This window comes from Pantherophis guttatus, chromosome 10 (assembly GCF_059756535.1).
Source record: "Pantherophis guttatus breed Tessera chromosome 10, ASM5975653v1, whole genome shotgun sequence".
Classification (NCBI taxonomy): domain Eukaryota; kingdom Metazoa; phylum Chordata; class Lepidosauria; order Squamata; family Colubridae; genus Pantherophis; species Pantherophis guttatus.
Genome location: NC_142072.1, coordinates 4,429,844 through 4,446,380, shown reverse-complemented (window position 1 = coordinate 4,446,380; position 16,537 = coordinate 4,429,844). Strand labels below are relative to the sequence as shown.

The 16,537-nt window shown below is 43.7% G+C and overlaps 1 protein-coding gene across 3 annotated transcripts in view; it reads right to left on the bottom strand.

Moving 5' to 3' along the window:
• Positions 1 to 16,537, bottom strand: part of LOC117677675 (cell adhesion molecule CEACAM5-like) — a 47,761-nt gene that overhangs the window by 24,265 nt on the left and 6,959 nt on the right. For 2 of the 3 annotated variants that reach the window (XM_034438026.3, XM_034438027.3), the window contains exons 3-5: positions 6,153 to 6,419; positions 3,167 to 3,424; positions 1,240 to 1,509 (exon numbers count right to left, since the gene is read on the bottom strand). The exons of the other annotated variant lie outside the window; for it this stretch is intronic. In XM_034438026.3, coding sequence (XP_034293917.2) covers positions 1,240 to 1,509; positions 3,167 to 3,424; positions 6,153 to 6,419 — 795 coding nt within the window. The remainder of the gene's footprint in view (positions 1 to 1,239; positions 1,510 to 3,166; positions 3,425 to 6,152; positions 6,420 to 16,537) is intronic. 3 annotated transcript variants of the gene reach the window in all.

The following is a 16,537-nucleotide window of genomic DNA, read 5'->3' as shown; positions in this document are numbered from 1 at the left end:
TTATATTATTATATGTAGCCCGAGGTTATCTCATCCTGTCTAATGATAGGCTTCTCCTGTTTAGTCAGATTATTATATTTGGGAGTGATGCAATTTCTCAAACGGATTGACCTGCTAGATACAAGCGACACAGCTCCAGATCAAAGTGAATCTTGCAAGATGACCCATCTAAACAGTTACTCGAGGGGTTTGCATAACAGGGCAGGTAGTCCTCAACTTATGGCCACCACAAAGCCCCCCAATGTCCGTTGTTAATGGAGACATTTATTTAAGGGAATCTTGCTCCCATTCTACGAGCTTTCTTGCCTCAGTCGTTAAATGAATCGCAGCACAGTTGATAAGTGGGTAACTCGGTTGTTAAGTGAAACCGGTTCCCCTATGGTCTTGGCTTGTCAGGAGGTCGCAAAAGGGGATCACGTGACCCCCCCCTCCAGGGACATGGCAGCCATCATAAACATGAACGGGTTGCCAAGCGTCCTGAGTTTTGATCACACGATTTCGCGGATGCTTGCAGAGGTTGTAACTGTGAAAAACGGGTCATAAATCACCTTTTTTCCCCAGTGCCATTGTATGTTTGAATGGTCACTAAACAAACTGTTGTAAGGCGAGGACTACCTGTAGGGGTTGGTGCGTGGCAAGGGAGAGAAAAGTGACCGGATCAAGGGAATGCACTGAGAATACTGGATCCCTCGAACGAATCGATTCAATGTCTCTTATATATCCCCAATTTAGAAGTTAGACAACTGATGGCGAACCTTTTTGGCACCGAGTGCCGAAAAGGGAGTACGCGCCTGTCTGGGCTGCAACCCGGAAGAGAAGCTGCCCAGGGCGCATGCGCGCGCCTGAAAATGAACTTCCTGTTTCAGCTGATGAACTTCCTGTTTCAGCCAGCTACTCTTCCAGGTTTCTGGCGCACAAGCTCACACGACAATCAGCTGGCTGGCATGCATGCTCACACAGGAAAATGGAAGACCATCTAGATCATCATCTAATTTCTGGCACTGCCACATGCAAAAAGCCTAGCTGATCATCGCGCGGGCATGCGCACCAAAAACCCGGAAGAGGAACGGGCAATGCCACGCATGCCAGGCGACATGGCTCCATGTGCCACTTCGGGCACACATGCCATAGATTCGCCATCACGGAGTTAGACTCTTACACAAGCTTTCCTCAGGGAGCTCCTTCCCCAAATCCCCAAATCTCTACAACACCCCCCCCCCACGGCAAAACCAGACTTACAAAAGACATTCAGTGTGTAGTTGGCGGAGTTGTTAGAGAAACTGTTAATCCCACTGCAAGTATAGACTCCCGAGTCCTGACGGCTTGTTCGACTCAAGCTAAGGTTTTGACCATTGTTGCTTAAAGATATGTGGCCTCCTGCCTGCAACTTCTGGTTCCCCTTAAGCCAATAGTAGGAAACATTAAAGCCAGAGGCTGTGCAGTTGAGATATGTGGTGCTATTCTCGACAACCTTGCCAGGGTCTCTGATGGAGATATGATTGATGGCCTCTGTTAGAAAGAGAAAAAAAAGTGGGACATCATTGTTATTTAAGACAAAACGTCTGACGTGGCCATCAAGACTTTTCATCGTGGTTCATTGACTCAGGACTTCAAGATTTAATCTTGAATTTCCATTCAGAAGGAGCTGGGCAGTCAGATCTGTGGCTGAGAGGTAAGCCTCTATGCATTTAGGAAATGTTGGTTAATCAAGTGTTGGACTCTTGAGGTACAAAGCAATGGTAAAGATAAAGGTTCCCCTTGCAAATATGTGCTAGTCGTTCCCGACTCTAGGGGACGGTGCTCAACTCCGTTTCAAAGCTGAAGAGCCAGCGCTGTCCGAAGATGTCTCCGTGGTCATGTGGTCAGCATGACTCAACACCAAAGGCGCATGGAACGCTGTTCCCTTCCCACCAAAGGTGGTCCCTATTTTTCTACTTGCATTTTTTACCTGCTTTCGAACTGCTAGGTTGGCAGAAGCTGGGACAAGTAACGGGAGCTCACCCCATTACGCGGCACTAGGGATTCGAACCGCTGAACTGCCGACCTTTCGATCGACAAGCTCAGCATCTTAGCCACTGAGCCACCGCATCCCTTAAAGCAATGGTAACAGAACAAACAAACAAAAAAATAGATGGAGAATTTTGATATAAATCAATTATTTTCTCCTGGACTTTTGGATTTTGTCAAGATGATTCAAATGTTCCATGGAGGACGATGGCTAAAATGGGAAGTTGGGAAAAGACGAGGCCAAAATGAGATTAAGCTGAAAATTTTAGCAATAATAAAAAAAAGAGGAAATATGAGGTTTACTGTATGTTTTCAGGAACAACATCTGTGTTGCTTCACTGTAAAACAGGTAGCGAGTTTCTGAACCACTTCTGAGACATTCCACAACCACCAAGAAGGAAAGCGGTGGAGTTAAATTTCAAATGAGGCAAGTTTGAGGCAGATAAAATAAACGGAAGAAAAGAATATCGAACAGTTATAGAGTCCGAGTGAATATCAAAATGGGTGGGCTTGAAAACTTAAGCCAGAATCTGGCCAGTTGTCAGCACCAAAGATATAAACAAAACAGGGTTAAAGAGAAGGTACATGAAAAAGAAAAAAAGACTAACAAAAAATTGCACAACTGTTTTAGCTATTTGGGTTCTCACAACGGTGAGGAAAGAAAATACAAGGTCACAGTACTGGAAATACACACAAGGAAAAGAACTAAGTTTGAGTAACTATCAGAACAGGCTCAAAAGAGGCCAGTATCTGAACTGCAGTGACCATAAAGGAGAAGTTTTGAAGGTGACATGTTGGAAGGGACAACATATAGGATCTCATTTCTACTGGAATGACTTTCGGTCCTTAGAGCAATCTGATGGAATCTAGTCTACCAAGATCACAGATAGAGAGTAAGAGAAAGAATCAAAATAAATGAGGAATAGTCTGTTGAGATAATGAATCATGGTAAAATTCCAGGATGGAGTACCATGTTAAGAAAACTCAAAAACGAAAATGCAGGAACGTCCAAAACCAAATAAATCCATGCAGAGCTCTGAAACCGACGTTCCAAGATGACAGGAAGCGAAGACAAGAGTCCACACACCAAAAAGATACCCAGACACTGCAAGTCCTCCAAAAGATCTGAGTGAGCTTGGCCATCCACCAAGCTACTCACCCCGAATGCTGATCTCCAGAATGGCGGTGTTCGAAAGTCCAGTTTCAACATTGGTAACTTTACAAGTATAGTTTCCAGCGTTCTTCAGAGTAAGACGCTGGGTCAGGTGAGAATCGTTGTGTTGTTGCAAAAGTTCTCCATTAAGATACCAAGAAAACTTTGCAGGTGGATTAGAGACGGCAGAGCAGAAGAGGTTCAGAGTGGAATGCTCATTGTAAACTCGTTGTAGGGGGCTGATTACGGGGTGTTCAGGCCCGTCTGGAGCAAACATAGGAAAGTCATATGTTGGAAAAAAATCATGCTGCTTAGGAAAACTACCAGTGCTATTATGGCATTATATCCGAAAACGGAATAGGACAACTTCACCCGCGGCCAACATTTTGTGGGACAAACTTGCTGCGGGACAATTCAACAAATACAAAAGTTAAATTAATGTTGATCTGTGGCCCATTATAACAACATAAAGAAGCCAATCCATAAATAAAAGAGTTACAATAATTTCGACAGGAACGTGGTGTCACCAATAATCAAAATACCTGAATGAAACATTTAAATACAGCATTGAATTGGAGAGTTGTCCTCCTGTGAGTTGGCCATGGTGAGTTGTCCTAGACCCATCTGAAAATACAATCCTACATTTTTGGCGTAACTGTACGCTGGCTCTATAGGGAGGAGTCCCAGGGAGTGGAAGACTAGGGAATGTCTGAATAAAATCAAGAAAAACAACAACAACAACAATCTCTCAAAATATTACTTGGCTCAGTTTTCTGGGTCATCTTTTATTTCTTGCTCGTTTTCAAGCTCAAAGCTTTAATTCCAGCTAGTTTGAAGCTCAATGAAGAAGCTGGTTCCTATTGTTGGGCTTTTCTTTAGCATCCATTTGTGGAGCAAAGAGCTGGTTAGATGGTCCTTTGAGGAGCAGGTTGGGTTGAAGGAGAGTTACTAGACCAAAATCACCCAGCTGGTTTTCAAGGTTAAGGCAGTACTTGAACTCATGGTCTCGCGCTTTCTATAGCCTGATGCCTTAACCCCTAGACCAGTGATGGCTAACCTTTTTGCCATCGCGTGCCAAAATGGGGGGAGTGCGGGGTGTGTATGTCACGCACGTGTGTGCCCACACCCATAATTTTATGCACCCCACCCCCGTGCATTCACATGCGATCCCCCCGCGCTCCCCCTGCTTTTGGCACATGACGGTACGGTGGGTCTGGTAGGCCTGTTTTTTGCTCTCCCCAGGCTCCAGAGCCTTTTTAGGAGCCTGGGGAGGGCGAAAATGGCCTTCCCCACCCCCCCAGGCTCTCCGGAGGCAGGAAACAGCCTGTTTCCCTACTTTCAGTGGGTCCGGAAGGCCCGAAAATCAGCTGGCTGTCGCGCACATGCGTGCCGGAGCTGAGCTTGCGTGCCCACCGATATGGCTCCACGTGCCACCTGTGGCACACGTGCCATAGGTTCGCCATCAAGACCCTAGACCAAACTGGCTCTTTATGCTTGTTGGCCATTGGTAATAAATTACAGGACTGGATCCTGAATTCAAATCACCAACATTTCCTGCCTTCAGGTTCAGCATGAATTTCTTTCAACTCCCTGGACTGAAAGCAGCATTGCCACATCGGGCAGGTCAGGGAGAAAAAAAATAAACGAAATAGAAGGGCCAAAGTCTCATCCTTTCCTTGGACGCAGATTAAGCAGAAATCAGCCATTCCAAGGAAAGACAGAGAGAGAGACTAAAACCAAGCACACGGTTAAGCTAGCAAATTTATTTGAGGTTGGTTCTCCTTCCTTCTAAAGCCAGCTGTCTTCAGTTAGCCAGGGGACAAAATAGAGTGTCAAAAGGGATTTTATAGTGGTACCTCGGTACTCAGTTGCTTTGAAACTCATCGAATTTGGTAATCAACGCATCTTGCTGAGAAAATTTTGTCCCGGTATTTGTTATTTGTTCGGTACTAAACATACAAGCTAGAATTTGTCAGTGTCAGTTGCCCTTTCACACAGTAGCTCTTGACCTGTGCACACCCCCTTGCTGTCTTATTCTAGCTTTTGTGGTCATTTTTGTGTAGTTTTGTGCTTCTCCACCCCCCTCATCAGTACAGGCAAAGTGAAGTTTTTATTTTATATTTAGTCCAAGCATGTCTTAATTTTTAAGTTTATTTCTCATGTAAAGTAATGATATCCGACCCTATCTTTTTACAGATTGCCTTAAAAATGTGCATTGTCTTTGGTTTGGGAAGACATGAAATTTATTTACATTATTCCTTATGAGAAAAATTTGTTTCGTACTCATAGTTTTTGGTATGCCTCCCGGAACCAATGAACAATGAGTACCAAGGTACCACTGTATCTTCTATTGAGAGTCTATTAAAAATATAAGTTTCCCTTGTCCAGTTGTGTCTAACTCATCATCATTTTTTGACCGAGGGACTCAGCATTGTCAGAAAACATTTTCTGTGGTCCTGGGGCCAGCATAGCTATACGCCAAAGGCACACGGAATACTGTTACTTTCCCCCCAAAGTACCTATTTATCTACTCGCAGTTGCTTTCAAACTGCTAGATGGGCTGGAACTGGGGCAAGTAGTGGGAGCTCACCCTGTCTCGCGGCACTTGGGTCTCGAACCCAGGCTGTCAGCTTTCCAGTTGACAAGCTGAGTGTCTTTAACCAGTGAGCCATCGCACCCTCCCGAGGATCTATTAAAAGGGACCAACTGATGGTGAGCCATTAGAGTAGTGCGGTGGCCTAGAGGTGGAGCTCTTGCCTCACAATCAGGAGGCTGTGAGTTTGATCCTAGGTAGAGGCAGATATTTCTCTCTCTGGGCACACTGAGAATATATCTGCTAGAAAAAAACCTCCGCACTGGAGACAGGAAGGGCATCTGGCCATTAAAAACATTCAGCTCCATTCAGTGGCCCAGACTCCACCCGCAAGGGATTATGGGGTCATTTAAAAGAAGATGAACTGGGTGGGAAGGGACACCTCCAGCCTAAACTTACAGAAGATTTCAAGCCGGTGAGGCTCACTGTTGTTGGCCGAGAAGCTATTTTGCCCAGAACAGGTATAGCTGGTTGCATCACTCCGAGAAGTTGAAAGGAGCGTGAGGCTGTTGTTCTCCACAAGGAAATTCCCTCCTGCTTCAATCGGTTGGCCTCCCTTCAACCAGGAGTAGGAAACATTGAAACCCAAAGAGGAACAACGAAAAGTGACAGGTTGGTTTTCTACCACATGAGAAGGCCCGGTGACGGTGACTTTAAGGACAGCACCTGTGAGGATAGAAAAGGGGCAGAAGAGGCTCCAGATTGCTGGGGGAATCAAATCATCCGCCCACCACCACCAAGCAGATCACCAAGTCCAGTAAAAGAACCAAGCACCTCTTACAATCAGACCCAGATACCAACAGTCACAAGGACAATCAATTGATGAACATTACAGAGAAGCACATTGTAAAACGACAGCATTTAACAGCTGCAGGAGAAGTCCGGAGACAGAAATACAGCTAGTCCTCGACTTACAACAGCTCGTTTAGTGGCTGAAGTTACAACGGCACTGAAACAAGTGACTTAGGATTGTTTTTCTATAGTAAAGAAAATATGTATCTGATTGTACATGTAATAACTGCAGCGAGGATTGTATTTGCACAAAATGGGAAAGCAGAAAAAAATCGCTCTGGAGGGAGAAGTAATTTAAGAAAATATTGGAATGTGCAGAAATGAATAGGTTAACATTGGCAGTTAAAGGAAAGGAAGAATCGGAGTATTACAGGATATGGGGGCAATCTTATCAATGGATAGCGATGAGATATAATAAAAGTTAATATAAATGCAAGAGATTTGGAAAAAATGTTGTAATAAATTAAATTAAAATGTAAAAGTAAGATAGAAAGGTAGTAAGAAAATGATGGTAAAGGAGGAATAGGACGACACACAAATATGTACTCAGATGACACAATGAATAATTAATGATGTATTGTTTGTTTAAACATAAAAATAAAAAAAACTTATTAAAAAAAAAAGGGATTGTTTTTCACACTTACGACCACAGTCACGCAATCAAAATTCAGATGCTTAGTGACCGACTCATATTTATGATGGTTGCAGTGTCCCAGGATCGTGTTTGATGATCTTCCAACCAGCAGAGTCAACGGGGAAGTCAGATTCACTTAACAACTGTGTTACTAACTGAACAGCTGCAGTGATTCACTTAACAACGGTGGCCAGAAAGGTCGTAAAATGGAACAAAACTCCCTTAACCGCTGTCTTGCTTAGAAATGGAAATTTATTGATGGTAAATTGAGGATTACCTGTATTAAGGACTTAAAAACGGGGGCAAAGTAACCAAAGAACCACGTCATCTGAATTACGTTGAAAAAAATCTTCATTTATAGAGTGGCAACATGAGATAATCCTACGGAGTGGAATGGAGACCACTGTATAAGACAACAGATTCCAGCAAACACAGAGAAAGTGTAAAGGTTCACTTTACACATTCGCCCGAAAGAGATAACGAACGTCCTTTGCCAAATGCCTTTTTTTTGTGGGTGGGGGGGGGGGTCATTGCTCAATTTGTTCAGCTTTTTATGGACCTGGTCAAACACGCAACAGATCAACAAAGTGCATCTTAAAACACAGAGGAACCAAAAGTGAAACCATTAAACCAAAAACGATCCGAGTCAACTTCGGAAAGTTATAGTTAGGGCTGGAAAATCTGGCAACCGTTTCCAGCCTTTGGCCCAGTTAACCATCGGTATTTATGCAAGACACAGATGTTTTATGACTTGTCGTTAAAACACAATACAACCTTGTGTTTTACTACTGTGCAATCCTCCTGCTTCTTTTTCCATCCAGGGTTACAGTCAGGAGGGTCTGCACTGCAGTCAGGACGGTGGTCTCAAATCACTTGATCGAAGCCTTTCCTGGGGTTTTGATGTGCATCGTTGACGTGTAGCTTGGACTGGCGTGTCGTGACCACAATCTTCTAACACCCCCACACTACAGCCTGCGGTGGACCGACTAGCCAAGGGGTCGGCAACCTTAAACACTCAAAGAGCCACAAAAGTCTTAACCGGAAGCCCCCCCCACCCCCCATTCAATTCTGGAGACGACCGGAAGTCCAGTTCCCCCACTATAGAGTCTCCTCCTAGCGTGGCATACTTTTTCCTCTACCTGTCCTAACTGAAAGCCCTATCAATTGTGGAGCTGACCGGAAAAGAGCCTGGGTGGTGCAGCGGACTAAGTGCTGTTATGTAGCACTTAGCTGCCAGCTGCCTGCAATTAGTGCGAGTTCAAATCTCACCAGGCTCAAGGTTGACTCAGCCTTCCATCCTTCTGAGATAGGTAAATTGAGGGAGAAACCCTTGCATACTTCCACCTCTCACAATACTAGACCACACAGTATCAACAGTAGAGACTTTCAAAATTCTAGGTTCGACCATATCTCAAGACCTAAAATGGACAGCTAACATCAAAAACATCATCAAAAAAGCACAACAGAGAATGTTCTTTCTGTGCCAGCTCAGGAAGCTCAAATTGTCCAAGGAGCTGCTGATCCAGTTCTACAGAGGAATTATTGAGTCTGTCATCTGCACCTCTATAACCGTCTGGTTTGGTTCTGCAACCCAACAAGACAGACACCGACTTCAGAGGATCATTAGAACTGCAGAAAAAACAACGGCTACCAACCTGCCTTCCACTGAGGACCTATATACTGCATGAGTCAAAAAAAGGGCTGTGAAAATATCTACAAACCAGTGGTGGGTTTCAAATTTTTTTACTACCGGTTCTGTGGGCGTGCCTTGGTAGGCGTGGCAGGGGAAGGCTACTGTAAAATCTCCATTCCCACCCTACTCCACAGGAAGGATACTGTAAAATCTCCATTCCCTCCCCAATCCAGGGGAAGGTTACTGCAAAATCCCAATTTTCTCACGATCAGCTGGGACTGGGAGGCAAAGAATAGATGCGGGCGAGGCCAGTCAGAATTTTTACTACCGCTTCTCTGAACTACTCAAAATTTCCACTACCGGTTCTCCAGAACTGGTTGGAACCTGCTGAAGCCCATCTCTGCTACAGACCCCTCACATCCTGGACATAAATTGTTTCAACTCCTACCCTCAAAACGACGCTATAGAGCACTGCACACCAGAGCAACTAGACACAAGAACAGTTTTTCCCCAACACCATCACTCTGCTGAACAAATAATTCCCTCAACACTGTCAAACTAGTTACTAAGTCTGCACTACTATTAATCTTCTCATCGTTCCCACCACCCATCTCCTCCCACTTATGACTGTATGACTGTAATTTTGTTGCTTGTATCCTTACTATTTATATTGATATTGTTTCCTGATTGCTTATTTGTACCCTATGACTATCATTAAGTGTTGTACCTTATGATTCTTGACGAACGTATCTTTTCTTTTATGTACACTTAGAGCATAGGCACCAAGACAAATTCCTTGTGTGTCACACTTGGCCAATACAGAATTCTATTCTATTCTATTCTATTCTATTCTATTCTATTCTATTCTATTCTATTCTATTCTATTCTATTCTATTCTATTCTATTTTTTTTTTATTTGATTTATATGCCGCCCTTCTCCGAAGACTCAGGGCGGCTTACAATGTGCTCAGCAATAGCTTTCATCCTTTTGTATATATTTATACAAAGTCAGCTTATTGCCCCCACAAACTGGGTCCTCAATTTACCTACCTTAGAAAGGATGGAAGGCTGAGTCAACCTTGAGCCTTGGAGAGATTCGAACCCTGCAGTAATTGCAGGCAGCTGGTGTTAATAACCAGCTTAATAACAGGGTGCCTTAGACCCCTGTACTACCAAGGCTCTTTTCTATTCTATTCTATTCTATTCTATTCTATTCTATTCTATTCTATTCTATTCTATTCTATTCTATTCTATTCTATTCTATTCTATTCTATTCGATCTGGTGCTGACGATTTCCCTTATTACCTATTACCAAAAAGCTGCACAGAACACACAATTATTTGCATTCGAGGATTTTCAACACTGTTCTTCTTGTTTTGACCTCTTGTCCCGCTGGCACCATTTTCAGGCACGGCTGCTCTTCTACTTCCTTGCTTTCCGAGGGAATTGCAAGGTCTTGTTAGGTGATGAAATAAAGTAGCACCTGGGACCATCCCTATCCGCTGGGGATCTAGAAGCTTATGAACGGCCTCAGCAGGATTTGTGCCACAACATATTGCAGAAAGGCGCAGGAAGCTGTAGCACTCAGCTAACTTTCAGCTCAGAAAAGCTAAGTACAGGTACGCAGAATAACCGAGTTGGAAGGGACCTTGGAGGTCTTCTAGTCCAACCCCCTGCTCAAGAATAAGACCCTATACCATTTCAGACAAATGATTGTCCAGTCTCTTAAAAACATCCAGTGTTGGAGCATCCACAACTTCTGGAGGCAAGTTGTTCCACTGGTTAATTATTCTAAATTGCAGAAAATTTCTCCTTAGTTTTAGGTTGCTTCTCTCCTTGATTAGTTTCCACCCATTGCTTCTTGTCCTGCCTTCAGGTGCTTTGGAGAATAGCTTGACTCCCTCTTCTTTGGGGCAACCCCTGAGATATTGGAAGACTGCTATCATGTCTCCCCTAGTCCTTCTCTTCATTAAACTAGACATACCCAGTTCCTGCAACCGTTCTTCATAGGTTTTAGCCTCCAGTCTCCTAATCATCTTCGTTGCTCTTCTCTACACTCTTTCCAAAGTCTCAACATCTTTTTTTAATATCGTGGTGACCAAAACTGGATGCAGTATTAGACTTCGTTCTAGTCCTTGATTTACGACAATAACTGAGCCCAAAATCCCCATGGCTAAGCGAGGTAATAGTTAAGTGAATCATGCCTCATTTTAGGACCTTTTGCCATAGTTGTTAAGTGAAACATACTGTCATTAAGCAAAACGGGCCTCCCCCATCGTCTTTGCTTATCACAAGATGGCTGGGAAGGTTAGAAACGGGGCTCACGTGACCACAGGGCATGGCATGGCAGTTCCCAACTGGTGAATTCTGATCACATGTTCATGGGAATACTGCAGTGGTTGTTAAGTGTGGAAAAACGGTCATAAGTTACTTTTTTTCAGTGCTGTCGTAACTTCGGTCACTAAACAGAATCCTAGAGTTGGAAGGAACCTTGGAAGTCTTCTAGTCCAACCAAACTTTTTTTACTACCGGTTCTGTGGGCATGGCTTGGTGGGCATGGTGTGGCTTGGTGGGCATGGCAGGGGGAAGGATACTGCAAAATCCCCATTCCCTCCCCACTCCTGGGGGAAGGATACTGCAAAATCCCCATTCCCTCCCCACTCCTGGGGGAAGGATACTGCAAAATCCCCATTCCCTCCCCACTCCTGGGGCCAGCCAGAGGTGGTATTTGCCGGTTCTCCGAACTGCTCAAAATTTCCGCTGCCGGTTCTCCAGAATCTGTCAGAACCTACTAGATTTCATCCCTGAGTCCAAACCCCTGCTTTAGGCCATTTCAGACAACCTGTAGAGTTGGACGGAATGTGACAGAGCAGACTGAAATTTGAAAAACGTTTTTTAAGTCGGTAGTGGCAAATTATTTTCTGTACGGTGGCAAAGAAAACAACACGGGTCTGGTGTATCCACAAAGTCCCCAGGAATTTAGCTTCATGTCAAGAATTGTCTGATGTTTTTTCTTCCGCTATAAAAAGATAAGGTCTCTTTCTCTAAAAGAGACCTTATCTTTTTATAGCGGAAGAAAAAACATCAGACAATTCTTGACACGCATTAATCTTGCCTACCCAATCTTGATATACTGTATCTAACCAGGACGGGATTTATATTTCTTTATTCCTTCCTTCCAAGACAAGGTGAGAAGGTGCTCATCACGAGCATAACATACAGGCAGTCCTTGTTTTACGGCCATATGTCTAACCAACGTTCAAAGTTACAACGGTGCAGGAAAAAAAAAAGAGACTTACAGCTAGTCCTTGCACTTGCCCCACTGGTCACAATGATCCAGATTTGGACAATTGATAATTGAGATGTATTTGCAACAGTCCCAATGTCACAATTTGCAACCTTTCAAGTTGAGTCAATCAAAGTCAACGAGGGAAGCTGGATTCACTTAAACGGCTTAACAACCATTGCAAAAAAAACTCACAAGGTTGTAAAATGAAGCATGACTCATTCAACAGCTACTCTGCTTAGCAACGGAAATTCTGATCCCAACTGTGGTCGTAAGCAGAGGACTAGCTGTATAACGATCTATTTTTGGTCTGGCGTGCAAATTGAGCAAGCCGATTCATTCTTTGGATACGAAATGTGCTCTAATCACGACCAGAAATCTTTACTTTGCCAAGCTCCGTGTTTCATCATTCAAAATTATCATTCCACAGCCAGATACTGCACTTTGGTGGCGACAATAAATTCCTTGGTCTCTGATTAAAATTTTTGCCCTAGTTGACAAACACTGCTGGGAAACTGGCTATGAAAACTCAAGCCAAAAATAAAAAGTGACTTTTTAAAGTTTGCAGACAATTTCATTTTAAAGGCTTTTTTCCCAAGTGCTCGGCTAACAGGCGAGACAGAGGAAAAAGTTATTGTTTAGTTAAAGAAAAGAGAATAAATGGCTTCTGGAGGGCCATTTCTGAATAAATAATAGATAAGCGTCTCTGGATTGCTTCATTTTCAACGCACAGTCTGGGATAAATAAATCTCAATTTTTGTCCTTTGCCAACGTCAACCAAAGAAAATGGCGCAGTTCCTTCTGGATCTTAAAGGCTGCCCAATTTAATCTTTCCTACTGGTGCATATGGGGGCAATGTTCCTGATGCCAGCAGTCTTATCTAGGCCTGGTGCCAGCCAATTAAAAAAAAAAAAAGCTGTTGGGTTAATGAAAAACAAAGAAAGAGAAGGAATGTGCAGGACTTGGCAAAGGGAGGGAAAAATAACAGGTAGCGTGAATCTCCGTGGGCCCTTTCGCACTTCCAACTCTTGTGAGAAACTATATTGAGAGATCCCGTTTTCCCGAAACTGCTGACCCCACTTTCTGACTAATCCTTTTTGCAGAATCTGTCACGAGAACAGAAGAAGGAAAAAGAGAGTAAGTAAGGCAGGCTTGAAGTATCAACGAAACTAGTCAAATGAACAGGAAACAAGATGTTTCTCTGATCCTCCTTTGCCACGTGTTGATTAACGGACTCAAAATTCAGAATAATGAGAACTCGTCTCGTGCTACTATAAGTGTCTTCTCTTGGTCAATAGAATACAATCACTCGCCTTGAAAAACAGTCTTATAAATGTGGCAGAGGCATTTGCTCAAGGACCTGGAGATAATATTGGAACAATGTTGATTTTATTATTTCACTAATGCTTCCTCGGGCACTTAACATGCTTTCTTTTCCTTCCTTTCTTCCTTCTTCTTTCCTTACTTTCTCTCTCTCTCTTTCCTTCTTTCCCTCTCCTTCCTTCCTTCCTTTGTTTCTCTTTCCTTCTCTTTTCCTTTTACTTCCTTCCTTCCCTTCCTTCCCTCCTTCCTTTCTCTCTCTTTCTTTTTCTCTCTCCTTCCTTTTCCTTCCTTCCTTCCCTCCTTCCTTTCTCTCTCTCTTTCCTTCTTTCTCTCTCTCTCTCCTTCATTCCTTCCTTCCACCCACCCTTTCCTTCCTTCCTTGATAAATAATTCAAGATGGCAAACATACTTAATACTCCTTCCTCCTCCTATTTTCCCTGTAACAACAACTCTGTGCGATTAAGTGGGGATAGGGTTGGTGACTGTCCCAAATCACCCAGGTGGGACTAGAACTCATTGTCTCCTAGCAAGTGGCTCAAAAATCACCCAGCTGGCTTTCATGCTTAAGGTGGGACTAGAACTCCCAGTCTCCTGGTGATTGTTCCAAAGTCACCCAGTCACCTTTCATACTTGAAACAGGACTAGAACTCACAGTCTCCTGGTGATTGTTCCAAAGTCAACAGCCAGATTTCATGCTTGAAACAGGACTAGAACTCACAGTCTCCTGGTTTCTGGGCCAGCACCCTCACCACTAGACCAAACTGGGTCTTTCATTACTACAGACCAGCAATAGTTTGAAACAACATTACCCTTCAGAACTTCCACACAAAATTTTGTAAAAGCAATGCTGGGTGAGGATTATGGGACTTGAACTCAACGCACCCAGATCAGCAAAGGCTGATGTACAGTAAGAAGCTACCTATTGCTATTAAAAGAGTCTCTTTGGATAGCGAGATGGACACACATACAGAGGTGGTATTCAGCCAGCTCAAACCAGTTTGAGCGAACCGGTAGCACCGACGATCAGCTGGCCCCACCCACCCGCCTGATCCTGCCGTTTATTTCCTTCTTTCTGGCTCAGCTGATTCGCGCAGCACAGCTGATTTCCGCGCCTCCGCTGTTCTACTTACCGGGGCTGTCTTAGAAGGTAAGCAGCTGAGCTTCAAATTGCTGTATTTTGAACGCTGCACGCAAGCACAAGCGCACGCTCACCAAATCGGTTGTTAAACCAGTTGCATCCCACCACCACACACACACACATTTAATAACTAATGAAAAAATACAATGAAATTGTGGGTCTCAGTCATCACACCTTGGGGGCGGTGGGAAGAAAAAGTAAAAAAAAATCTACAAACATTCTTCCTTGGCTCAAAAGAGACAGAACGTTCCGGGTGAGGGAAATTAAGTCTGTTCAAGGACGTCAGTTGTTTAACCAAACAAATCTCGTATTTACACTGCGGTTGTGCAGCCCAAACAACAGTTGAAGATTCCCTCTCTCAGGAAGGACAGAGTCAAAAATGCCGAGAAACGAGGGGACTCCATCAAGTGGGGCCCATGGAACGAAAGGACTCGGCATATTGGAAGTTTTACAAGAGCATATGCTGAAGAGGTGGTTGCCATATCTAAACCAGCAGGCAATAAAAATGATGCATTTTTGCATCGTCCCCTCACTTTTTCTTGAGATCTGAAAGGAGAAGACCCAAAAGGCCTCCTCTGTTTCTTTCAGAACAAGCTTGCAGCATCGGCTGGGTCGAGACTGACTGGCCCAAAGCCATCCAAGGAGCTTTGTGATTAACTGAAGGTCTGTTATACTATTTAATATAATAAATAAAATCTCTCATTCTCTCTCATTCTCTCCCTCTCTCTCGCTCTGTCTTTGTCTCTTTCTCTCTGTCTCTCTCTCTCTCACACACACACCCTCAGTCTAATAAGCACCCAATATGAACTCCCCACACTTCCATTGTTGGTCTTAATAGGCTGTACACCGCCCTGAGTCCTTCGGGAGAAGGGCGGTATAGAAATAAAATTATTCTATTCTATTCTTATTCTATTCTTCACTATCCACCCTTGGTAGAAACTGCAATAGCTGTATGATAGACAGAGGACGACTGGATCTTGGGTTGCAAATGAAGAAGATGGAAGGATGACCAGTTTGGTCAAGTGGTTAAGGCACCAGGCTAGACACCTGGAGACTGTGAGTTCTAGTTCCACCTTTGGCATGAAAGCTGGATGGGTGACCTTGGGCTAATCACCAGGAGACAGTGAATTCTAGTTCTGCTTTAGGCATGAAAACTGACCGGGTGAGTTTGGCCAATCACCAGGAGATTGGGAGTTCTAGTCCCACCACAGGCATGGAAGCCAGTTGGGTGCCTTTAGGCCAATCACCAGGAGACAATGAATTCTAGTCCCGCCCTAGACATGAAAGCTGACCGGGTGAGTTTGGGCTGATCACCAGGAAAAGACTGGGAGTTCTAGTCCCACCACAGGCATGAAAACTAGATAGGTGCCTTTAAGCCAATCGCCAGGAGACTAGGAGTTCTAGTTCTGCCGGAGCAATGAAAGGAGGCTGTGTGATTTTTGGCCAGTCGCTTTCTCTCAGCCCAACCAACCTCATAGGGTTCTTGCTGTGAGGAAAACAGGAGGAGGGAGCAGTGTTACCTATGTTCTCCACCTGGAGTTATTTCAAACAATAATAAAGGTGGGATATAAACTGGCTTGAGTTAAATTTTAAATTGATTTTTAATTGGGTTGTTTTAATTTACGGCCAAAATATTTAATTATTTTAAATTGCTTTTAAATTTTGTATGTTCTGTTTTTTACTCTGGCTGTTCACCGCCCTGAGTCCTATTGGAGAAGGGCGGTATAGAAATGGAAACAAATAAATAAAATAAATAAATAAACAAACAAATAAATAAATATAAATGGGGAAGGGGGCAACAAAGGTAGTAATACAATAATACAGGGGCAACAAAGGTAGTAATACAGAACTGAGAAGCGATCAGGGGTTCACCAGTATAATTTAACGGGTCCAATCAAACCATCTGCACAGAATCTGCTCAGCAGCTCGCAATCTGGAGGGGGGGAGGCGTCCTTTCACACATGCATTTAAGGACATA